Source organism: Anguilla rostrata, chromosome 4 (genome assembly GCF_018555375.3).
Source record: "Anguilla rostrata isolate EN2019 chromosome 4, ASM1855537v3, whole genome shotgun sequence".
Taxonomy (NCBI): domain Eukaryota; kingdom Metazoa; phylum Chordata; class Actinopteri; order Anguilliformes; family Anguillidae; genus Anguilla; species Anguilla rostrata.
In genome coordinates, this window is record NC_057936.1 from 38,654,536 (window position 1) to 38,679,184 (window position 24,649).

At 43.1% G+C, this 24,649-nt stretch overlaps 1 protein-coding gene across 1 annotated transcript in view; it reads right to left on the bottom strand.

The window, feature by feature from the left end:
* Positions 1–24,649, bottom strand: part of kmt2ca (lysine (K)-specific methyltransferase 2Ca) — a 149,859-nt gene that overhangs the window by 88,771 nt on the left and 36,439 nt on the right. Inside the window, exons 3-8 of the mRNA XM_064334063.1 lie at positions 15,791–16,037; positions 15,116–15,170; positions 11,942–12,052; positions 6,923–7,139; positions 3,086–3,216; positions 2,495–2,604 (exon numbers count right to left, since the gene is read on the bottom strand). Coding sequence (XP_064190133.1) covers positions 2,495–2,604; positions 3,086–3,216; positions 6,923–7,139; positions 11,942–12,052; positions 15,116–15,170; positions 15,791–16,037 — 871 coding nt within the window. The remainder of the gene's footprint in view (positions 1–2,494; positions 2,605–3,085; positions 3,217–6,922; positions 7,140–11,941; positions 12,053–15,115; positions 15,171–15,790; positions 16,038–24,649) is intronic.

Below are 24,649 nucleotides of genomic sequence, written 5' to 3' on the forward strand. Positions count from 1 at the left end.
TGAGTCGTTCCACTCTTTGCTGCTATGACAACCTCCACTCTTCTGAGAAGGCTTTATACTAGATGTTGGAGTATTGCTGCAGGGATTTGCTTTCATTCAGCCAGAAGAGCATTAGTGAGGTTGGGCACCGATTAGGCAGTTGGCTTTCCAATTGATCCCAAAGGTGTTGGATGGGGTTGAGGGCAGGACTCTGTGTAGGCCAGTCAAGGTCTTCCACACCAACTTTGACAAAACCATTCTTTAATAATGATGACACTGTGTGTGCCATTATGTCCAATCAGATTGACTACTTTCTTCTCCTTTTATACCACTACATCAAAGCCATAGTGACTGGCAGTTTCCTCATGTCCAATATACTTGTCTGGAAGTATATCACGTGTATGGCACCTCAAAAAAGCCTCCCAGGCACATAATGTGAAATCCGCCTGCAAACTAGAGAAGGGTGCCGTTTAGTATGTGTATTTCCATCTTGGCTGAGCTGGATATAAGCCAAAAGTTTGTTTTTTTTCCTCTTATAATTTGCAGCAGTAAACATGTTTATAGACTCCTACTTTTTATGTTACCAAACTATTTAAATGGAATAATACTCATTCTGCACTTGAACTGAATTTCAATGATGCCCTTGTGAATTTTCACAGCCAACAGGCACATCCCATTCAAACAAACCGGTAAGAAACCCGAAGTATCAATGCAGTTATGCCTCATCAATGTAGAGCTCCTACGAACAATGGCGAGCATTTAACAAAAATGAATCATTTTCTATGATAAGAGATCTAAATGCTACGTATGCACTATTGTTTCAGATATGTGATCATACCCCCACCATGATCGCTCCCACACACAGACATCTCCTTTGTGACATTCATTTTCTGAGCAGACATTATGTTCCTGTAACCACAGACCAACACAAAACATTTTTGTCTGTATAGGTGCTCATTTCATTCCTGTTAGCCTTTATAAGACAGACTTACGGATCAAGGTATAAGAGTTGCGATGAAAACTAAAAATGGCAAGAACCAACAGTCCAGATTAGCATTTAGTAAAAATAAAAGGGACTTGTGGGAATTCAAAGTTGCAGCATAGATTGCTATGTTGGGAAGAGAACACACGGTGTATTAAAATATGCTGCTATAGCAAGCAGTAAGCTTGGGCAGCCAAATCTCCAGGTTTTGTCACTGATCAAGTCTGTATCTATCAGATTCAACTCATCACCTTAATTAGGCTGGACTAGCTTTTCTCAATGGTTGCAATAGTGCCAGTGGTTTCTGGAACCTACCGAAATAAGAACTGAGAGGTCTGTTTCAGCCTCATGTTGAATACAACATGCATCAAACTGAATGCAAAAAACAGCACTGATTTCACCCAGGATACAATTAAATACGTAGAGCAAGCAGTTATAAATTTGTGATAAAATCATTTGTATTTGGTTTATTTTTAACATGTTCATGTAAAGTTCCAAAATACCTTTATAAAAGGCTTTTGGGTGGCTCACCAGGCAAAGTACAGGGTATCAGTGTGTGACAGACAGTCGGGCAGAATCCTGGTAATACTATTGGTCCGCTGTGGCCGACAGCCCTATAAGGCTTCACATAATTGGCCACACTGTCGCCAAGAGAAGCCGGCAGGGTTGAGAAGCAACTCCACTGGACTCCTTTAAGTATTTCCAGTTCAAAAGAATACCATTTAATTTGAAACTCTCTTTTAAAAACTCTGTTTAATTGGCAGTGTCCTTTCCGTGACACAATTTCCGAGGGTAGCAAAATATTATAGCTGGAAAAAACTTTCAGCCATGTTTCATTGCATTAATTGGAAGAACAGCAATGTCAAAACTGCCCTGGCAATGCTAAACTCTTGAACGGATTAAAATATCAAAAGATCAGGGGACTAAAGTAAGGCTTCTCTGCTTTCCAACTTAACTGAGAGCCAGTAAACTTTTGATTTACTCACACTACTCAACTGAGACCTAATTTTTCTTTCAAAAAATAAAATCAATCTACATTAGCATATCACAAGTTGAAGGCACCAGTAAATTTCCATTGGCTTCAGAGGCTTCAGAGCCTGTGCAGCTCTCAATATTCCACATGCAGATTACAAATGATTAAAATAAGAAAATGAATAATTATGACAGATGGCACACCTCAAACTAGCACTATGAAGTTCAGATGTATCCAAGATAATGGAAAAAATGAAGTCGTTTCTTCATGAGTGCAAACACTGAAACCAGGTAAAAACTTGCCAGACAATTGTCACACTGACGATTCGAGTCACACAAGACCACTCCATCACAAGCAGGTCACCAGCAGAGAGCCTGTGACAAACGGCACGGCCTAGCAACCAAAAGTACTGCCGGAAACTAAGGCCTGGACTGAAAAGGCAGAGAAAAAAGCCACTCAGGAAAAGGTGCCAAATGTCAGTGAAGTAAAATGAATGAATAAACGGAAGTGATTCCCAAAGAGATGTTAGCAGGAGAGAAAGGGGCGGAGACACGTCTCACCTTTGTGCTCCCTGAGTCGATGGCTTTGTCCACGTAGAGGAGTGACTGTCCCTCCCCCCGACACACCCCCTCTGACCACGCTGCACAGCGCAGATGGGCACAGCATTGCCCTGCAAGAACAGGACACACACAAACACACACGTACATACATGCACAAGCAAACCCACACGTAGTGTGAGGGGATGCATGGCAGAGGGCCATGTAAGACTGCTGCTCTTGGACAGGATCTCCAAACCTCAAACCTACTCTCCATACTACAATCATCACATTAACCTCAGCTTTCACTTTCCCCTCTACCAATCCCAGTCGCAGTTCAATCACCAAACCAGTGTGTTTGCTGCCCATCTAAACAGTTTAACCTCAGCCACATTCCTGAACATGACTGGATCTTGAGACGTCAATTGGCTAATGGACACCATCCACAGAAATCACTACAAATGGAATTTTTAAACAAACTTTGATGGAAACTATTTACATGGTGAAGCAGGCAAAGATAGACTACATGGACCCACCACAAGCACTGACCAAGTCATTTACATATGTAGAAGAGGCATTAACCCTCTCTGATGACGGATCAGGCTCAAGACCTACCTGTGGGATCGAACAGTGACTGGACGTTGATGTCGTCAGGAAGGCCGACCTGGCCCAGCTCCCCCCACAGCTTCCCGGCCGGCTCCTCCCCAAACACATCCGCCATCCCGTCGCAGGGAGAGAGCGGCCCACTGTCCGGGCGGGGGGGGAGGGGGAGGGGGATGGGATGGGATGGGGGGATGAGAGAAGAGGGGCGAGAGGGAGGTTAGGGTTATCTCCCTTGGCTGACACACAAGGACGGGCTATTCAGCCTCAGACTGGGCCGGATAAGGCGCGCTCCCAGAATTACAGGAGTCTTGGATAAGCCACTGAGACTCGGCAGCCGAGGTGCGGAAAAGCGGAAAACGAGCATTTGCATTTAAAAAGAAGCCCCGGTCTAAGTGAGTCGGCCAATGCAAGGAACTCCGGGAAGGGATGAAAGCGCACAGTACACTACCTCTGTGTTGCGGAGGCACATCTGCATAAGACTAAATGGAAAAAGCATTTGGCTGCTTCCTCCCCATTAAGGGCTATATGAGGGGAAAAAAACACTGTCTTACTGTATTTTTTTCCCCCTCTCATAGCATTATGCCATCATGCAATGTAAGGGCAATGGTGGTAGTAAAGAATTGCTCCTTGTGGGAAACTAAAAAAAAAGGTAATTTTTCATCAATATCGTATTTTTCTATTTAGTTGTGTAAAATAAATAATGTTTCCAGGATTCCTAACTGTATCTTCTTACAACGGATTTTGGTATTGAAAGGTACAAATTAATGTCACCCTATGGTGTAAATCTTGTGCCACCAGACAACTGAATTTGAATTGAGTAAGTCTGAATTTGTATTTCATAACTTTAAACTGTATATAAAGTTATGAAATTTAATTTGATTACAATGGATTTGTATTTCATGATTTGAATTTGTATGTCAGGTTATAATTTGAATGCTGTGATTTGAATCTGAATTTCAAAAACTTGAACTTGTATGGATCCTCTTAAAAAAAATTTCAGTATTCAGTTTCAGTTCAGGTAAAAGCTGAACATTTCAGTTTGTGAAACAAGCAAAAACCTGTATGAACAATCAGTAGCAATGTGACTAGATTTGTAAGGCTGAAATGAATACCACCAAACTAAGTCCCACAAGTAACTCACCTCTGAATAACATTTCATGAAATTACGTAATTTCATTTTATCCCTTGAGTGATATCCAAGAGTTTTGTTCCTCCTCAGTGTGCAATTTCCCATGATGCCATATTTTGGTATGCATGAGAATCCATCATTCATCTCTGCATCCAAGCAACTCACAAGTTCAGCCACACTGCAACACTAAGCAGGCTGCCTCGTACGACCCCATGCACATTCTACGGAAAACCCTACTGTGTGTGGGCAGAAGCCCAAGGTTACTTGTTTTGAAGAAATTGAGGCCGCATCTTAGAAGACCCCTTTAAAGGGATAGTTAACTTTCAAAACTTCATGTGTGTTGGCTGCTAAACCATTCTGAGAGCCAAGAGCTGTTCTTATAACATTCTGTCACTCAGCATATCTCTCACAATAAGCACTTCACCCAGAGCAAATCTATTTTGGAAAATTTTAACAGAAATGAGAGTGGCGGGCGGGGGGAGGGCAGGCAGTGGTTAGGTGGAGAGATTTGAAAAATCTCAAAAAAAGAAAAAGAAAAAAGTTAAGTCTTCCTTAACAAGTGCGACCTTAAATATTGCCGCAAAAGCCTTTTTGTTATTGTTTTCATTTCGCTCCCCTCTTTCTATTACTGGCATGGCTCCAGGCCCCACTGACCAATCATATGGCTCCAACACAACAATGCTTGGCTGCTTGGCCGTTTGCCAGGACTGCACTTGGTGCCTATTACGTCACCTGACCCTGGGGGAAATGCTTGATTGGTTCCAAAGAGCCGGACAAATTAGGTACTTGTCCAATGAGCCAGGGGAGTATCTTTTGATGGGAGCCTTTAACAACTGTGGTCACGTGTAGGCCCAGTGACAGACAGGAGCTGAAAGTCCACTGTAACTGAGAGCCATCTGAGTAGCTTATGGATTTCTCATCTTCAGGCCATTTTGGCTGCAAAGTAATTGACCCAAATTGAATTCTGGAGCCGAGTTCATTTGCATTTCCTGGCTTATTCAGGCCAAAGCAGTCTATCTTCATCTCCACACCTCACCACCAATGCACAATGAACAGAGAGCGCATTTAAGTAAACTGACAATTCAAAAGGAAGAAAAAAATACTTTCATCCACTCTGAAATGAAATGCCCTAGCAGGGACATTTAAAAAACGTCCTGTGTAATAATACTATCAGATCAAGCTAAGCTTTCTTTCATCTTTTTTAAAACAGAATTTTAATTCCACAATTTACTTGTCATGTTTCAAGCGCAAGCCCGTTCTGTCACCATGACATCCTTCAAATTGCATTCTGCTCACTCGATTCATTCTGCTTCAATCCAGAACTGAGTTTGGCAGTCACTCCATCAGAAGACTGAACTTCTAGAAAAGCAGACTGGAAGTGGCTGCTTTCATTGGTTTATATTTTCACCTCACTTCCTACTGGGGGTATGGACTCAGGCCTGCCTAATTTGCCTAGTATCTTGTAGAGGGTCTCTGTGACAGTGCCCCTGTAAAAATTGCTATACTATATATAATTCTTTTTTTAATTAAAAAAATGGACTGAACAGACTATCGAACTAACGCACATTGCAGGGGAAATCCTACACACTCACACTCCTGCACACTCACACACAGAAACCCCAATTCCCCGGGCAATTATGCCAACCACAGCCCTAACTGGCATGGTCAAGAACTAGTGCCTTGTGGCTGGGATTGTAGACAGAAACAGGTAAAGAGGACATCTAGTAATGCATGCAAAGATGCATCACTATTCGTCAGCTTTATGAAACTGCTGCAAAAAAAGGGGGATTAAAAGACCCCTTTTTACTAGTTAATCATCAGATTGCAGCATTCTGTTTGCCCTGCCAATGACCTTGTTATTTCTTGAGGAAAAAATAACCACCATTAGGTGCTCACTTTCAAGCATGCAAACAGCTGGAGTTTGAGGTTGTGGCAGAGAAACGAGACCAAAAAAAGCCATAATTACCAGCATACAAAGTCATTACAAGTACAATGGAAGGTGCGGAAAATGAATAAAGTCACTCACCGCCGTCAAACAATACAATCAGCAGATGGAATGATGTCAATACTGAAGCAACGTTTCGGAAAATATCACATCCAATGGAACATTTGCACTGCAAATTATGCTTTATTTTTTCTCTGGCTTCCAAGAAATTGGTGTGCCGTGAAACATTTGCTCAGTGTGGTCTGTGCTTTGACAACGCTGCTTTAGACCAAAAACGCTGAATGCCCCAATACCAGCCATTGTAAAGCCGGTCGGTCAACAGACGTCTGCAAATAACCCAATATAATCATTCACTGCACATAAAAACCATCTGGGCCAATTGAAACATTCATTACAACTGAAATAATATCAAAAACCCCACAAAGTGAACTATGCAATCAGTCTAATTGCATGGGTAGAAAAACTGGCCGAATAAATGTTTAACTTGTGAAGCACCTAAGCTGTGCTAAGTCACCCTGGATCCGGCGCTGTGTTCAGTAAATGCCTAACAGGCTGAAGACGGCCCCCAGACGGCGTTCAATCACGGAGACGGGCACCCTGCTTTGTTTTGGCTCTGAACACGCACTCGCACACCGGCTCCCTGACACTCGCATCATCTGCCGGGGGCACACGTTAAACAGCTCGTTAAACTGTGGGCAGCCAATCACAGACAAGCATTTCGCCAGCACCGACCGTTCGCTCGCTACGTTTTCGGACGGGGGGAGCGGAGACTTACTTCGCCGGGTCTCCCAGCCCGTGCTCGGCCTCGCTCCGTTCTGGGCTCCGGTCCACGTCGGTGTCGTTCTCAGAGCTGCCCCTCCGGTTCCGGATGTGCAGCGGGACGTACCCGGGCGTGGGGCCGAACATCTTGAGCTCGCCCTGTCCCAGCAGGCTCTTCTCTCCACAGTAACAGAAGGCACAGAGCTGTTCACTGCATTTGGAATGGTGGGAGAGTGGGGAAAATGTGGGGGGGGGGGGGATTTAAATACCACTGGACCTCAGGAACAGTAATTATCCCATAATGAGACAAGAGCATGGCTCACACTGGCTTCTGCGTTGACTGCAGGCTGAACACGATCCCACACTGGACACAATGTGAGCACACAATACTCAACAAATGCTGCAATGCACTCATAGCCCTGAACAATTTTTCCAAATTTAATTTCTCAAAGTATACTACAGGGAATGGGTTTGCATACATATCTCCACAAACACATCTGCTCTAATGGGGCCATTCAAGCCATATACATTTCAACAAACACACGCTGGCTCTACTAGGGCCCATTCACTCACGCATATCCGTATGTACACTTCACTATGTGTTCAACTTGAGCCATTCAGCCATTAGTTGTGCCTTGACGAAAATAATAAATGAATAAATAATGCTGTAGATATGCATGTGGTTTGCTCCCTTTGCCACACGGATTTGAGCTCAAAGAACCACTGATGGCAGTCGCTAGGACACAGCATTTAAACACAGACTTGATTCCCCTCTAAATTCCTTCCCCTTGCCCGCTTGCTGAGAGAGAGAGAGAGAGAGCCTTACCCCACCACATAAATTAAAGGCTGAAATGAATACTGAGGTTGTGCCCCGAGTGGTGGCAGCAGACGGCTCCTCACGCACATGACCAGTTCCCCCAGTCACCCAATCACAGAGCGATCCCAGAAGAAGTAGACGAGTGCCCCTACCCCAGGCTAACAAAGAAACTCAGCCCATCTTCACCCTCAGCAGTGGGCAGCAAGGCCTGGAGCACCAGACCAGGTGAAATGGCTGATCCTCCAAAGATCTTCCAAATGTGCTTATGTTTCCAACTGGGAAGGTAATATATGTGGATTTTTTAATATTTGAAATACATACAATTTTATGTTTATAGACACACACACTTATATAGGTAATATTAATCCAAAATGTATTTGGAAAACTTCCAACACTAATAAGTTCCCTGGAGAAAGTATCTGTCTCCTTCCTTTAGGAAACATCGACAGAGCTGTCCATCACAGAGATTGACTGTAACCTTTCTGAGTAGCACCTGGGAAAGTGGAATATATTAAAGTCTATGTTAATGTATCAGTTCTTTTCACTCTGTGTAAGAGTGTGGTGTGTGTGTGTGTGCGCGTGCGTGTGTGTGTGTGTGTGTGTGCACAGTGCGTGAGCACAATGGGCAGAATATAAACTAGTGAATGACTGTGGTTATACAGTCGAAAACACATTCACTCTACTCATTTCTGAAAACTAATCCCTTGAAGGGGTAGTTGACTTTCAGGAGTTTTAAATGTTTTAATTCCCGTGTATGTTTTTGTTCAGTCCAGCCAGTTTTTGTGTATGATGAGGGGTATTTTAGAGACTGGTGTAGGGGCATCAATGGGGTTGTAAATAAATGCACTTGTGCAGCAACATTATGCCTCCAGGGTTTTAATGTGTATTTAACCTGACTTTTTTTTTAAAAATGACATTCATTCTCATCCACAGTTGGAACCATTTCCTGTCACACATGCAGCATAAGACTCGAAGAAAAAGGTGGCACAGCTTCCTGTATCAGCAGTACTAAATGTCACAAAAGCAGGAAGCAAATCAACAGGTCCTCAAATGAGCTGTCAACCTGCCAGTGCACCTCCCCCCTTTGACCTCTCAGCCTCTGTCTGTTGCAACTCCTCACCTGTTCATTCAGGCTCTAATAAAGAACACTTGGCAATGTAGCTAAAATAGTACTGTTTCAGTCACACACAGAATTGTAGCTTTAATGTCAATTGGCAAGTTTAAATTAAAGCTACGCTGCACAGGCAAGAACAGACAGTGTGGTAGCTAGGGCTGTCAAAAAATATTCGAAGTTCGAAAAAAAAAAAAGATTTTTGAATAGTTAAGTTCGAACCTAGATTTGAGCATTCGAATATCAGTTTTGGATCCCGCGTTTTGCAATTAACACGAATATACAGGTTTTAATTTCATGCGGCGAATCATGTTCATGCACTCAAAGTCCATTTCCTGTGCTAGCGTTACTTCCTCTGTCAACAAAAAACGTTCTGCCCTGGACCCAGGGCCAAGTTGGTCGTCTGGTTTTCCTTGCCAATAAGCTGCGGTGATACTTTCAGCTCCATGGACACCTAACGTTACTTGTCAACTCATAGACATATATGTCTATGGGTCAGCTAGCCTCGTGAGCCAGTCTCTTTTTTTCCACTTCGTTCAACAGATCTGGTCAGCTGACAATTTAGGCTAAGTAATGTTCCCATGGCAGGCTATGTTTCCTTTCTGTTCTGAAGATTTTGATAAAATTGGATGATGAAAGAAGTTAAACAAACTAAGCAGAGTAAGTAATTTATGTTGTTTTAGGCTACAGGTATTAGCATACCTGTAGCTTGAATAGTTTGAATAGTTTTTGTGTTAAGAAATAAACAGGGATTTCCTATAAACAATCATTTTCCTATTATTGTGATTAATAAATGCCGAGTTGTGGCAAATTACATCCACGAGAAAGTGCTTTATTCATTTGCGCATTTAGGCTATAGAAACTGCAGTGGGTTCATAATAAAATGAACTTGAGTGCATACGTCAACTGAAGACCTGACGTAGAGCCACAGCCATTTCCACGGTGAAATCAAGTCATGTTGAAATTTTATAAATCACTACTTTGACGTGATTTTCTACGTACGCGTCACAGAGTTGATCTAAAATACGTTTTATAAATGAGGCCCCAGATGTAGTAACCTAGTATTAAAGTTCACCGATGTCCTCAGCGTACTTGTGGAAAATAACGCGCAGGCCAGTTTAGAGGGAGCGTCACGTGCATATTGCGCCCAACAATAAGCGGCTTATTTTTGTTAATTATAGGCAAATGATATTAGAATATATTTGAACGCTGACTAATTACAAAAGATAATATTCAAACTCAATTTCAGGGCACTTTTGACAGCCTTAGTGGTAGCTATCCCATTGGCCAGGCCAGTTGCATCTAAACCATGCCTCTCTGGTTCTTGTAAGTGAAGAGCTTGCACTGCTTTACAACCAAGAAGTAAAGATCCACCAGTACAAAATTAACTTTTATGTTTGTAACTGTAAATAAATGCTATAAAAATTAATGTGTTCACCACATACATGAAACAACTGAAAACAACGCTGATGGTACAAGCTGCTTGAATTGTATTTTCTTGCTTTAAACCACAAACAAGTCACTGGCCAGCCATTGTGGAGCTGGAGGGTTATGAGGCTCTTCTGTAAATGTATAAGATATCCTCCATCGAACGCAAAAACTGACTGAGCCACAACAAACAAAAACAAAAACATACACCAAAGTTCAAATATTAAAAAGTAGAACCATCCCTTTAAGATCATAAATTCACTGTTCTCAGTATTCACTTATGTGAGGCAATCGGCATATAATCTTTTCGGGTGGGATTGCTGAAACTCGGTCAATGCCTTGCACTGAAAGATCCCCCGCACCTCATTAAATAAACACACAAGCGGTGACACACACAAGGACAGCGAGAGTCACACGGTGCCTGCACGCTCCAGCGTTCCCGCAACAGTCGCTCTCAAAGGCAGCACCGGGTCTTAATGCTTATTCAAATTGGCAAAGCAAATCGGCAGTAGAAACAAAACAAAACAAAACAACAACAACAAAAAAAACACAATTAAATCAAGAAATCCCTACTAAACAAATCCATTTCAATAACTGCCGCTAATTGACTTGTTTCTTTCCGTCGTCACGGCAATCATCATAAGCAGTGGGAACAGCAGCAGACTTCAGCAGGAGATTGCCTTCTCAATATTAACATCTAATTAGGCGCTGCGGTGAAAAACCCTGAAGTGTAACCAATACTTTTTTTCTTTTGAAAACAATTATGAAATGTTCAGTTTAGCACTGAGTAACAGGGCAGAGACTGCTAAAGGTATCAGGTCTCCGTGTAGTGAGAAGAACTCTACACCTGTTGCTCTCCCAACACAGCACATCAGAGCGACTCACAATGCTTGCTAATTGGTAGTAATGCAGAGAGTCTCTTCCACCTTACCTCCCCCAAATACAGCAGCAGCCCCACAGTCAAGGAGCTGTCAAGACACTGCTGGGGGCTGGCAGGCTTCATTTATCTAACTGTGCTTCTTTACCCAGCATTCCTTGCTCAATCTGTCCTGCAGCTCAACCAACCCCATCCCCCTCACCCTTGCTCCATGACGCCCGCTTCCCTGAATGTACGCGCGCACACGCACGTGCATGCACACACACGCACACAGCCCCTCCCCCAAGCACATGCTCACGCCCGCCTTACGTACAGATGGAAGTGCAAACCCTCTTCTTCCATATTGCATGCACTAATACTAATTCACACATTGTCTTCCCTGTTCTCCCATACTTAACAGATGTACACAGACATATACAGTAAGGAACCTCTCCCCCCCAATTCTTTAAACAAATACACATATGCAAAAGCATGAACAAAGTCTCTCATCACAGAGCACCCACCTTTCACCCGTTCAGGCTTACACTGCCATACGCACACGCATACGCACACACACACACACACGCACACACCGCATGCACACACGCACTCACGAGAACACAAGCGCGCGCACACACACGAAACACGACACACGCACACACGCCACACACGCCACACACGCCACACACACACCACACACAACAACAACACACCACACACACACACCACGTCCTACACTGGTGTTTTGGAATCGCACACGACATGTGGCCCGGCCTGATGATTGGCTAGGTAGTAGAGGAGCCGGCGGAGTCCTCTGACACACAGTGCTGGAACATGGGGGACAGCGGCCCATCCTCCCCCAGCCCGTCAGCCAGCAGGTCCCCCTCGCTGTCGCCGTCGTCCTCGCCCTCCCCGAAAGAGTCCTTTCTTTCTCCTGGAGAGGAGCGGGAGAAAAGGGTTTGAGTGAACCTGCTTTTAAAAAACACAAAGGCAACCGTGTACTAAGACACTAAGATGGCACAGGTTGTCACATGATATCTGAGCGTTATGGTACAGTCTGCAGGCAATGGTTTGGTGCTGAAATGTGTTTTTTTTCATTTAACCAAGAACAGAAGGTGTAAAAATATGATCATTTTAATTAAATATTTACTGTCCTATGTGGGGGAAACATGCCTGTATACACCATCTTGTTTAGAAATGATGTTTTACATCTTTAATTTGAGCAAAAAAGCAATGAAATGCTTGATTAAGGGCTGCATTTTGATAGTAAAACAACAATAAAAGCATTAAAATAACAGTAACTGAAGCTTTCCGCTCAACTTTCATTCCATAGAATAGGCCTAATTAGAGAACGGGAACCTTACTGATCATGGCAAGTACATATAAAGCCTGTCCTCATGTTACATTCATTATGACGGCCTTTTCTGTGGAAACATACAAATCTTTCTGTATAATCATTTAATTACAAACTGTTTTGGAGAGAAAAAAAATCCTATTCTCGGTCTGGTGAAATTATTTCTCTCAACAATGTCAAGGTAGACCACTTGAGCCTAATGTATCTATAGAGCCCACTAACAATACCATATTGTAAAAAAAATCCAAATAATACTATTCAGCACGTGCAATATAATGAGGAGGCCCGGCATTTTGCGGATATGCTATCAGGAGCTGCTTGTCTCCAGTTACCGCGAAACACAGGGCAGTAGAATACCCAGAAACCTGACCCACTGGGTTTGTTCACCTTTTCTATATGCTACATATCGAGAGAAGCTCTGTGGATTCATTCTCTCTGGAGGTATAAACCACTGAAGTAAATTAGGTTTGACCCGGATATTGTTTGCTCGTGTTATGCTATTTCCAGAGTCAACTATAGCTTTCTCCAATGGCATATTCACCCCAGCGGTGTGGATGGAAAATGAATAAATTAAAAATGGTCATCGTTATCAAAAGCTGGCTTTCAAAAACCTTTAACCTTTAAAACTTATGACAATCAAAATAAAATGGCATTCTCTCTCACTATGAGTCAAAGGAAGAGCTTGTATCACTTTCAGTCTGCATTATGCTCAGACTGGAGAGCCACGGCGGGCTACAATTGGGCATACAGGACGGATCAGCGCTCAGAACATCTCTGCCGCAAAGATGGAGCAAAAGGAAACGGAGTCAGGCTACCTCAAAATTACAAAAGCTTTATCTGTCACAGGGGAGAGGGGAAAAAAAGACAGAAGTCAACCGCAGACCTGGTACAAAAGGAAATGATGCGACCTTTACATTTGACCTTTGAGAGCTGCGGCTCCGCGGTCTTTATATCCAAGTTGCCCACACAGCACTTTCACTTAAGTGGGAGAAGGCAGAACATTTGTTTTTAACTTCCACAAAGAGCTTTCCAAATGAGAGAACAAACCAGCGCCCAACAACACCAATTCGTTTTTTAAAAATACGACATAGCCAGAACACAGGGTCAATGTTCAACACAAAAAAGCCAATACACTGCAGTAGCCTCAAGACGCCATAGACAGTGACAGAATTACCATATACATACACATACAGTCAACCATTTCAAGTATTAAGGCATTTTTCCTTCCTTAAATTAATTTTAAAAAATAAAAAATAAATAAAGACCTCATTACAATTTCACTTCAACACTGGTACAAAATTTGAAATATACTTCCACCACAACAACACAAAAAGGAAAATATCCAATATGGCACCATACATCTCTCCATAGTGTACCACAGTGTACACAGGCAATCTTAGCCATGTTTCTCTATCTAATTTGACGTGGCCTCCTGCTCCCTCTTAATGAACCTTATTTTTTCCATCCAGCACCATAGCTGCATAACGAGCAGCACACTTAACCTATAGGGTTCCCTCCTCTCCTAGGGCTCGAAAATAGGGCCACAGCTCCCCAACAGTGCCCTCCACAAAAAATAACGAAAATAAGTATGGCTTCTCTGCCTTGAGCATGGGCAGTGCTCTACAATAAATAAAACAAAGCCATGTATTTTTGCTTCTCCACGATAGGGAGGGGTGGAGCATCATCACACGTCACAGTTGAACCTTAGACCTGAATTCGGCCAACAGTCATCCGTAACTTTGAAACACACATGAGTTTCAGCCACCAGGGAAAACATACTCAATTAAACACGACCACCTGCATTTATCTGCAAATCAGAACTGAGGAAAAACATTGGAATCAATACTGATTCCCACCATAACATGAGGACCAAGCAATTCAGAACACTGATTCCCACCATAACATGAGGACCACGAGATTCAGGACACGCTGCCAAAAAACAAAAGTAGTACAGGTAAATCCATCCAGAATAATCCTCATTTTTCAGGGCTTGGCCTTTCTGTGATGGCTTTCCTTTAGACGTTCTCCGGCAAAAGCAGATGAAACCTGGTCTATAATTAATGGGGAGGACTTAATCACGGCAAGCTGCTTTCTACAGACACTTCAGGACACTTCAAATGGGGAACCATCAGTCATGCCCACTGAAAAACTATTGTTAATGCTAATGTATGGGGTTGCACGTTCAAATCCAGGTGTGCCGCAGTAAATTTACAGCTACTGTTTTTAGTCCAGGCCCTGGCACTCCGTTGCCCAAACTCCAATTCCCTTCTCGCACAAACCCCTGCATCTAATACAAAACACAGCCAAAACACTTGTTTACAGTCTGGTGTTACACCCGCCCTCATCTCATAGTGCTATTGGATCTTAACTTGCAGGTCTGGGAAGGTTGGCACTAATGCTCATATTATTCAGCTGAATATACAGTACTCATGTTTCTCCTACAGTTTATATTGCAAGTTGCTCTGGATAAGACCATCTGCTAAATGAATTGTGTAATTTAATGCTAACGGACAGCTAGCAGGCCTTGCCGCTTATCAGCTCTGCAGTGTTAGCAAGCAAGCTGAGAAACCACAGTTGCAGTGTTCAGACACACTAATAATGCAGTTTGGGCATACTATTAGGTTATTGTCTGGGGCCTGGAACCAGGGACCTGGGTCAGAAGGCTGGGGTGTGGAAAGGCGGGGTGGGGTGAGACTTCCTAGAATACAGAGAGAGCAGCGTGCCCAAAAAACCAAAGACCAAACTGGCATCCCTTAGACAGCAGTGACAAGAGATAAAACCCCAACTGAACTGGTCTGGGTTTGCTCTCATTTCCAGCCCGAGGGATTTTCAAATTTCCCTTAAAATACAATTTTCTACATTTCCCAGAAAGTAAAATGCTTAGGAAACTGCAACTCTGTCTCCAGTGGTGATATCTTCCCAGGCAGTGGCACGTAGGGTCCAAGTAAATTCTAAATTAAAACCTCAACTCAATCTTAACCATAGAGGAAGGTACTCATGTTGCTTTTTTCACTGTTACTGCATAAAAAAAGATGATTTCTTGTATTGCTATGTACTTCTGCATTAGCTGGGCAATGCAGGGGGAGTGATTCCCAAAAGCGGGGAAAGGTTAAAAACTCCAAGAGCAAAGTGTACTCTGAGAAGGGCACAGGAATATAAAAGCAGTACAGGAGTGTAAAAGCTTTTAGAGGGCATTAGGCATCTGACATCCCCATCTCCCCCCCCCCTCCATCTCAAGAGGAGTGAGGGCAGCTTCACGGAGATGTTAAAGTGTTTTCAATTACAGAGAGCAGAGGCGCCGTGCTAAACAGCTCATCAATTCAAGGCGCACGAGGAGGACAACACAAACTCATCCCCCCCTCCCTTCCCCAAGCACGCAGATCGGCCTCTGCAGAGGAAACGTGGCGTTAATGACGAGGACGACAGCGGCGACCGCGAGAACCGCTGCGGCGAAGGTGATGAAGACGAGGACTTGCCTGACTCCGGAGCGTCGTCAGATTCTGCTGCCTCCGTTCCGTCCGTGCCATCGTCATCATCGGCGGAAGCCCTTCCTCTGCTGCGGACTCTGGAAGCAAAAGGGAGGAGACATTACCACATTCAATTGAAAAAGTAAAGTTAATTAACAAAATTATATATTTTTTATTGTGTTGGCTACTCGCCGCAACCTCCAACCAGCCAATTTGGGAGCACAGGACAAAGCCCACGCTCCTATCCATTATATGTGATGTCTAGCTGGGTTCATTTTTTTTTAGCAGTCCACCACTTAAACTTGCACAGCTATTGAGTCAGAAGAGTACACTTCATGTGTAGCTTTTGCAGAGAAACTGAAGCCGCCAGACTGAAAAGAAGGGGGGGCCTTGGTAGACAATGAGACGGGGACTGACTACTGATTCTCCTTGACCTCTCCACTCCCTTTACAACAGTTTACCACAAGATTCTGTCTTACATGTCTGTAAAATATCTGTGGCATGGGCCTTTCATGGACAGAACCCTCTCTCTCTGGACATTCTTTCCAGGTTACTGGGGGCGGGGGAGCACGGCCTCTTTAAAGGCATCCCCTAGGGCTCTGTCATTGCCCCCCCCTTCTCCCTCTACATCAAATCCCTCAGTCCTGTCATCGGCACTCACGGCCGGTTATATCATTGCTACACTCAGCTTTCTTTTCTTCCCACAAGCTGACCTACAGGTTGCCACACAATCTCAGCCTGAATGACATCCTGAGCTGGATGGAAAAATAACTATCTAAAGCTCAACTGGGCAAAGACAGAGGTGCGATACATCCCTGTCATGTGACCTCTCTCTCACCCTGGGCACTGCCACTCTGTCATTCTTTGAGCGCCATAAAACTTGTGCTGTTAGAAGATACACTGGTCGGACCTCGATGTTCCACAGACTTGGAATGTTTGGCTCCACCCCCCTCCCCCCCACCCCACCCCACCCCTTTCTTTTTTTGAGCTTGCACTTCCCAGTCACGTCGGCTCATCTGTTCTGTCCCCTTGGTGGAAGAACAAACTTCCCACAGCAGTCAGAACAGCAGAGACGTTAGCCATCTTCCAACACAGACCGAAGACCAGCCTCTTCCAACTACACCTTGTCTCTGTCACCCCAGGTCTAGCTCCTTTACCGAGCAATAACACCATGTTAGCTGTATTTTTTATTGTTTCTGTAGCATGTGGTTCTTTATCATTGTTCATGTAGTGCGATGTATTGCTTTTCTAGGTAGTTCTGTTCTGGTTTGTGACTTAGTGTAACTTATTTTAATGTTAATTCAGGTGGTTGATAAGTTTTCAATTGTGTATGCACCTGCTGTCTCTCTTGGGACTATACTCTCCTCTTCCAGGGAATTACGTACTGCACCTCTATCATTGATCTTTGCATGTCTGTTGAACTGAAAGTTGCTCTGGATAAGAGTAAAGTAAATTGAAGCCAGTAGAGTAAAGTGAAAGCACGTTTGCAACACTGCCACTCAAAACTCAGAGATTTTACTTTTCATGTTATACAAATTTAAAACATGCTTAAGAAGATTTAAGAATGTTTTAAAGATGTACTTTTATATCCCAATTATACAGAACAGAATGTCACACTTTAAGCATTTAAGAAATTTAAGCATTTAAATTTTAAAGCAAAAGTGCAATGAGTAAATCACATTTTCACTACACATTTAACACATAAATATAAGCTATTTACTTTAACTACACATGGATGAAACTCATTTTAAGCTATTCTTTGACTTCAGTTTAAAACCTTTCCAGAAGAATACGGTTATTTCACAGTACAACTGCACAGTAACTTCTGCTTCATTATGATTGCCACATGAATTGTTTAAAATAGAGGCGTGTCATTGGGCTTGGGCACATGACACGCAACAGACACGAAAATCTTTGACCAAATCTCTCACAGAGCAGAGCACTCTCCGTTGCTAGCAAACAAATTCAGCAAACTGCGGACTAAAGACTGAGCATGCTCTGGGGTGGGAGGATACTCTATTTAATCAAGAAGGTCTTCATCTGGGCCCTTCCAAGCTCATTACATCCAAACCACCCAAGGATTTCTTAGCACAGCGAATTCAAAAGTTCAGCCACTGACGTCTTCTTCAAAGAACCCATTGAAGGAACGGTCTCTCGTGGTTCTGGAACAAACGCTGTGGGTTTATCCAACCACTCTGCGTTGCCTGCCAGGACGCAATGGCAGGGTGCACCATGGATGGGCCCCTAAGTCCAGGCCGCAGAACCACAACCACAGTGCATCCACAGTATGTTTATTTAGGTTTCAGGTTGCCAGGACTGGGAGAGTTCCACTACATGCATGCTTTCTGAACCTCCTTCTCCACAGCTTGTTTTTAACCTTCTCTTAAAGGTCCATATTCCACTTCAATGAGTCGCAGGTTTTCACTGTGGCCTCACACAAAGACACAGACCACACATACTGCAAACTCTCTCTCACAAGTCCAAATAAGCATTAGCACAGGGGTGGGTAATTCCGGTCCTGGAGGGCCGGTATGTGTGCAGGTTTTTGTTTCCACCAGTTGCCCTAGCTGAACGAGCTAACTGGCTGTACACACCAACACTGGTTCACTGGTAAATTAGATCACAAGAGAACGTTTCATATAGGGACACAAAAACAGTCTTTGGCTGTCATTCACGCACTTAAGAAACAACAAAGAAAAAACTGATTGTGTAAATGTTAGGAAAATTAAGCAATTAAGGCCAGAAGTTAAGGTAAGAAAATCAGAAACAGACTTGGCCCTCGTTTCCCAGCTCAGCATTAGCGGCACAGTTAATGGGGTGTTGCTGGTGTGCATACACACATAAATACATTTCATTACAAGCAGATATTACAGTGACATTCATTCCCCCTCTCCTTTACTCTCTTGTTCTCTCAACTTTTCTTTCATGCTCATTCAACTTCTCTCACACACTGTCAACTGCTTTCGCAATCTCACTCGCTTTCCCTCACAAACACCAGATTGTACTCTTCCTCTCTCCCTTTCTCACACTCATTCACTTTTTTCTTGCACATTTACTTGCCTACTCTCACTCTTTCACTCACACGTGCTCTCACTCACTCGCTCTCCCTAGCTGAGTGCTGGCTCACCACTTCCCCCACCCTGCTCTTCTCGTCTGTCTCCTCCAATCCTGTCAACACTGGTGTCGCAGACTCTAAAAGCAGCCAATAGGACACATGGCATTGCCTGCAGCCAGCACTCAGCTGTTCGTTACCACGGTAACAGAATCTAGTTTCATAAAACACAGAGCAGGTTGCCAGCACTACAGAGTATGTTTGAGAAAAGGGAAAAAGGAATTTTTAAAAAAAGTTACAGAGCATTAGAGATCTGACCATACTCAGGTCTGTGTTAACAAATGAATTCTAGTAAGATTTCCAATGTGTTTATGAACTTCCAAATTGGGATCTCACATAACTGATACCTCTCATCAAAAGTCTTAAAATAACAGGAAGGAGCAGAGGGCTCACTTTTCTGCTGAGTCCTTGCTGCTGATCCAGTCTACACATGGGCCCGTTCTGATGTAAGAGTTTCATTACATTTTATTTATTACTGCTATTAATCTGTTTACCCAAGGTGATCAACATACCACACATTTTACAATTATCTATTTAAACAGCCAGGCATTTATTTCAGACTTTCAGGCTAATTGCTTTTATCAATGCTAAAGGAGTTCAAACCTGGGGCTCAAACCTACAGCCTTCAGGTTTCAAGCTCACCACACCAAACCACCACCCTATTTTGCTGAGGTGGCACTATGTCCATCTGTGCCAAGAATGCCCTCTAATGGGTACAGCAAGGCAGTTCTACACACAGTTCTCCAACGGCTAAAATAGAGCCATGCACACGCGGTTCTCTTAGCAGCATAGCGGAGAATTACCTTACACTGGTCTCCAATGGTTTAAGTCAGGGAATGCATAACCTGCTCAGTAAGGTGTACAGCAGGGAATTTTATGCACTGTCCTGCAAGGAGAAAATTGGGGACATTTATACTGTTCTTGAGGGAGTTGGTGCATTTTATACCCTGTTCTCTAAGGGGTACAAAGGAGAATTTTGTGCACTGCTCTCTAATGAGTACAGTGGGAGATTTAGAACTGGCACAGCTGTAACCACCCACCAGCAGCTGGCACAGAACGTCCAGAGCCCACACTTGGCTCCCATGCCCCCAAGCCTGCAGAGCATAATTCCTCCACTGCATGGCCCACTGCTCCAGAACGCACAACTGCAGATGGGAAGGGGATGCTCCTCCCCACAGAGAGCTCAACGCTCCAGCCTCTTCACGCCACCGCGGAACACCCTGTCGCGCGTGGAACACGTGCATTCCGATGCCTAACCGCGCGTGTGTAGGGTCTCCTGGTTCCGGTGCCACGCCGGGAAGCCAAAGCTGCAACAGGCCCATGAGGAGTAACACAAAGGCAGGAGAGAGGAGAATCTGGGGTGTGTCTGCCTGCGCAGCTGAGAGAGAATAATCTCTTCTGTGCAATAATTCAGCCTCTCCCCCAGCCTGGGTCTGAGAACTTGCCCAGACGGTCTTCAAGTACAGGACAGAGCAAACGTACCCTTTTAAAATCTCTCATTCTCACTCTCTCCCTCTCTCCTCTCTGCCCTCTCCCGCTCCCCCTCTTTCCCTTCTCCCTCAGCTTAAGCAGAATAAAGACCACTCATTCAGAGCACTTACCAGTTTGGTTCACTGCACTTTAAGCCAACCGCACTTTCTACTTCACTGTTTATAAAAAGGCGGAGTCTAAGGGCTGGCTGAGACTCTCAGGCAGGACAGATTAAGAAGGAACACAACCTTCCAACCACTCTGCCAGCCAAGGCCCAAAATGTGTCCCTTAAAAGAACCAGTGCTCAGGACGAGTGGGGCATGATACTGTGTGTCCATGACAATGCAAAAAATCCCTCAACACTGAGACACCAATGTAACATCAGAATGATAACAGCAGATTCTATAACATATTATCTACCAATATCATTTTATTCTGAAGTCCAGTAGAAAATGAAAATGATATTAATATATCAATCAGAATTGAAAGCTAATATTTAAAAAAAACATAAAACATAAATCTTCAAGAATTTAAAATGTGAAGCTACATGCTCATGGCATGTAACACAAGTACAATATGTCAATTATTTAAAAATAAAGCCACAATGAAAAAAATGAATGGATAAGCAGGGGCCATGAATTTTTAATTGTAAATTCTATATACAACATCTAAGGAACACTGGAGAACCTCAAACCCCAGGTTCCTGCTATTCCGCGTGTCATTTCATCATGAATGATGACAACACGGAGAACCGCTTAACCACCACCATAATGCGTCATAGGCACCTAATGAATTCCAACTCAGCCTGCATAATCCTTTCTAAAGGGCTACACAGAAGAAATACACAATGCAACTCTAGATCAAGATCAACCAGAGGCAGAAGAATTAGGGGAGGATGGGGCTGTTGGGGCATGCACCCTGTTAAGGCACTGTTCTAGGGTTTGATGGGTCCCATGTTCTGGTGTCGAACCTGGACCATGCCAGCATGGACTATGGTCAGGCTCCGTGCAGGATGGAAGTTCTAGCATTGCCCACGAACGGGAGGGATTCAGTCAGCCAGAATGACAGTGTCTTAAACCTACCAAGCACCCCTGCTGGATGACTGGGTACCCACGAGTATGCCCAGTAAGCGGCACAAGATGTGCTTTCCTGTAAGTGATGTCTGCCTGAATCTGACTTTCGAAATGCAAAAAAGAAGGGTCAGCTTTACATGCTTGGGCAAAGAGCACATGGCTGTCAGAGCTCTCCTGTATCAATGGAGGATTGTGCTGATAAATATGACTGGGCATTACAACATGGAAAAAGCAGAACATACTAATTCTGGTTTACACAATGCTGCAGTCAGTTGGACAAGCTAATTTAGAAGAAAACCAAATGAACCGACCGACCATTAATCTTCACTTCAGAGATCTCGTTAACCATCTGCATTTTTACGCAGAAAAAACAGCCAAAATCACAGGGCGAAAAAAACGACATTCTAAATGCAGTTATTCCAAGTTCTTATTTTTGAAGATTACAACGGGTGATGGCCCACATTTCAACCACAACAAAATAATTACACCTGTTTCTTTGAGGCAGTCATCTTCCAGTGTCAGACATTTGTGTTGCTTATTGATCATATCTACATAGCCGTTGGTAACATTGTGAGCTAGTGTGTGAAAAGTCACACACTAGCTTGCTTGCCAAGTGCATAACAATGGGCAGACCTGGATAGGCCTAAGTCTAGCCAGGTTTATCACAGGCCAACTCAATCAAATGGCAGAAAATATATATTTTATATTAGCATTTTAAAGATAGCCTAACGCTACTGCGTTTATCACTGCATTGTTGCTTTCACTACCAGGTTTATCAATTTCATGCAGCTTTAAACACCACTTATTAATTAAAGGGAAGTTTCACAGTTCCACCCAGTGTCATTCAAATTATTCCACCCAGCAATGTAGCCTACATCCACGCACTCAACTATCGCTAGCTAGGTAAATAGCTAAATTAATCATCTCGGCCAGCAAATGTCCTTGAAAAATAGAAACCCAAAAAGTGAAAAAAGACAGGTCGCTTGTTTAAGGTGACCAGATTTCAGTGCTGGTTTTCCAGCCTCCCTTTACCTGGGAGTCAGGTGTGAAGACAGTCTGTAGCACTAATCAGTAGCACTAGTTGTTCAGTTAATTCCCCGGGAAAAAAGAAAATAGGGCACCAAAAACGGGGGCTGTCCCCGGAAAACGGGGACGTCTGGTCACCCTACTATTGTTACATTTCCAAGCAAGCGACCAGATTTTTAAAAACAGACCAGAAACTGCACACATGACTTCGGAAAAAACAGTCCCAAAGTTGCGCATCATAAGCACACTTCGTAACACAGCCGGATGGTGCCATAGACATGAATATTTAACTAGACAAGAAAGCATGCCTCACCTAAGCTTGTGAAGCCCTGGAAGTAAGCCTGTACTGAACAAAAGCATTGGAGCTTCATTGGGGATTATCAGACTTCTGACGGTAAAATAAAACTTCCCCGATGGTATTGTGAAAATCAGATTGTGAAAATATGTAATATGTAATCAAATAAATTTAAAATTTTAATGAATATTTTCCCAAAATCTCTGGACCAAAACAACCACTGGTTCAAACTGCACCACATAATTAAATTTACGATTACAAAAAAATGAACGATGAAGTTTTCTTTGGCTGTTAAATCACTTTAGTTTTGTACACTGAATTCAATGGGCAGCAAGCTCTTTTGCCCTCAACATGCGCAGTAGAGGCCATTTCCTGTTACTTCTCAGGCTTCACCGCCTGGCCCCTCCTATCCTCTTATACACACTCTATGGATAGTCCAAACAACCTGATCAATTGTTGATCGTCCAGTGCATAGACATAGCTATGCCAGTTGGTGGGCCATTCCACTGGCATATGAAATTGCACTCAAATTGATAAAAGTGGTGTTGAAAGCTGCATCGAATTGATAAACATGGTTGTGAAAACAGCAGTGAACTGGCGGCAATTTGAATTGCAGTGCACTGAATTGATTAAACAGCTAGTGAATAAATAAATGTCAAGGCGATTGGATAGTCAGTGCTAAAATGATTTGTACATAATCTTATTTTATCAGCAAGGGATTATTTAATTTCATAACATTAACACTTCAATATTTTATTTAATTGCATTTTATTTCACGAAATATTTTATTTGATTGTACTTTATGGATAAAAGATCTCCTTATAAAAAAGTGTCCTGATCAAAATTACACAGAAAAACTTTGGCAGGCCAATTTGGAAGTTGATTCAATTTTGTTTTAAGATTTCCAGCCACCCCTTATATTAGCTCATTATTATGTAATTTGATTGTACTTTATTTGATTCAACATTTAATTTGATTCAACATTTAATTCAGCGTTCATTTAATCATTACTTTTCACTATCTAATCGTTCATTCCACTCCACAAAGGTAGCTTGTTTCGCATGAATAAATAAAAATGGAGTTGTCCTGTTGTTTTTTGGGTGCAAAAATTCATTTTGATAAGAACACAAAAACATTATTTGTAGCTTATTTCATTCCACTTCTGTTGCAAGTAGCATAATAAAATCATGAATGACATACAATTGCTGTTCTATTATTCTGAGCTGGCATAAAAAGACATTTTTTTCCCAGAACACAGTGAATCAGGGTAAAACGCAGATTTTGAAATTCCCTGCGTTCCAAAAACACAGCATTTCGTGAGCCAGCGCGACTGCTGCCCTGCTGAATCGGCTCAGGACTGGCCATCGGCTCAGTAATGGACAGTCTTACCCGGGGGTGCACAACACCGGTCCTGGAGCGCCGGTCTGCCTGCTGGTTTGTTGTTCCAGTTACCTTGCTTCTAGTTTTCTGACAGCTCTATGAACTACACCGGTTCACTCCTGTACTTGAGCACAGTAAAATCTTATACGTGCAGACTGCGAATGTAGATGCTGCTTATACAAATGCCAGACCAAGATATGGTTTAAGCTAATGAAGTAATTAAGAGTAGAAGGCACAAAATCCTGAAACAGACTGGCCCTTCTGCACCCCAGCTCAAATCAAATATGAACCAAAGTAAAAACAAGCCTAAAATAAGCAGACTAAAAATCATGTATTATAAATAATTCAAGTTAA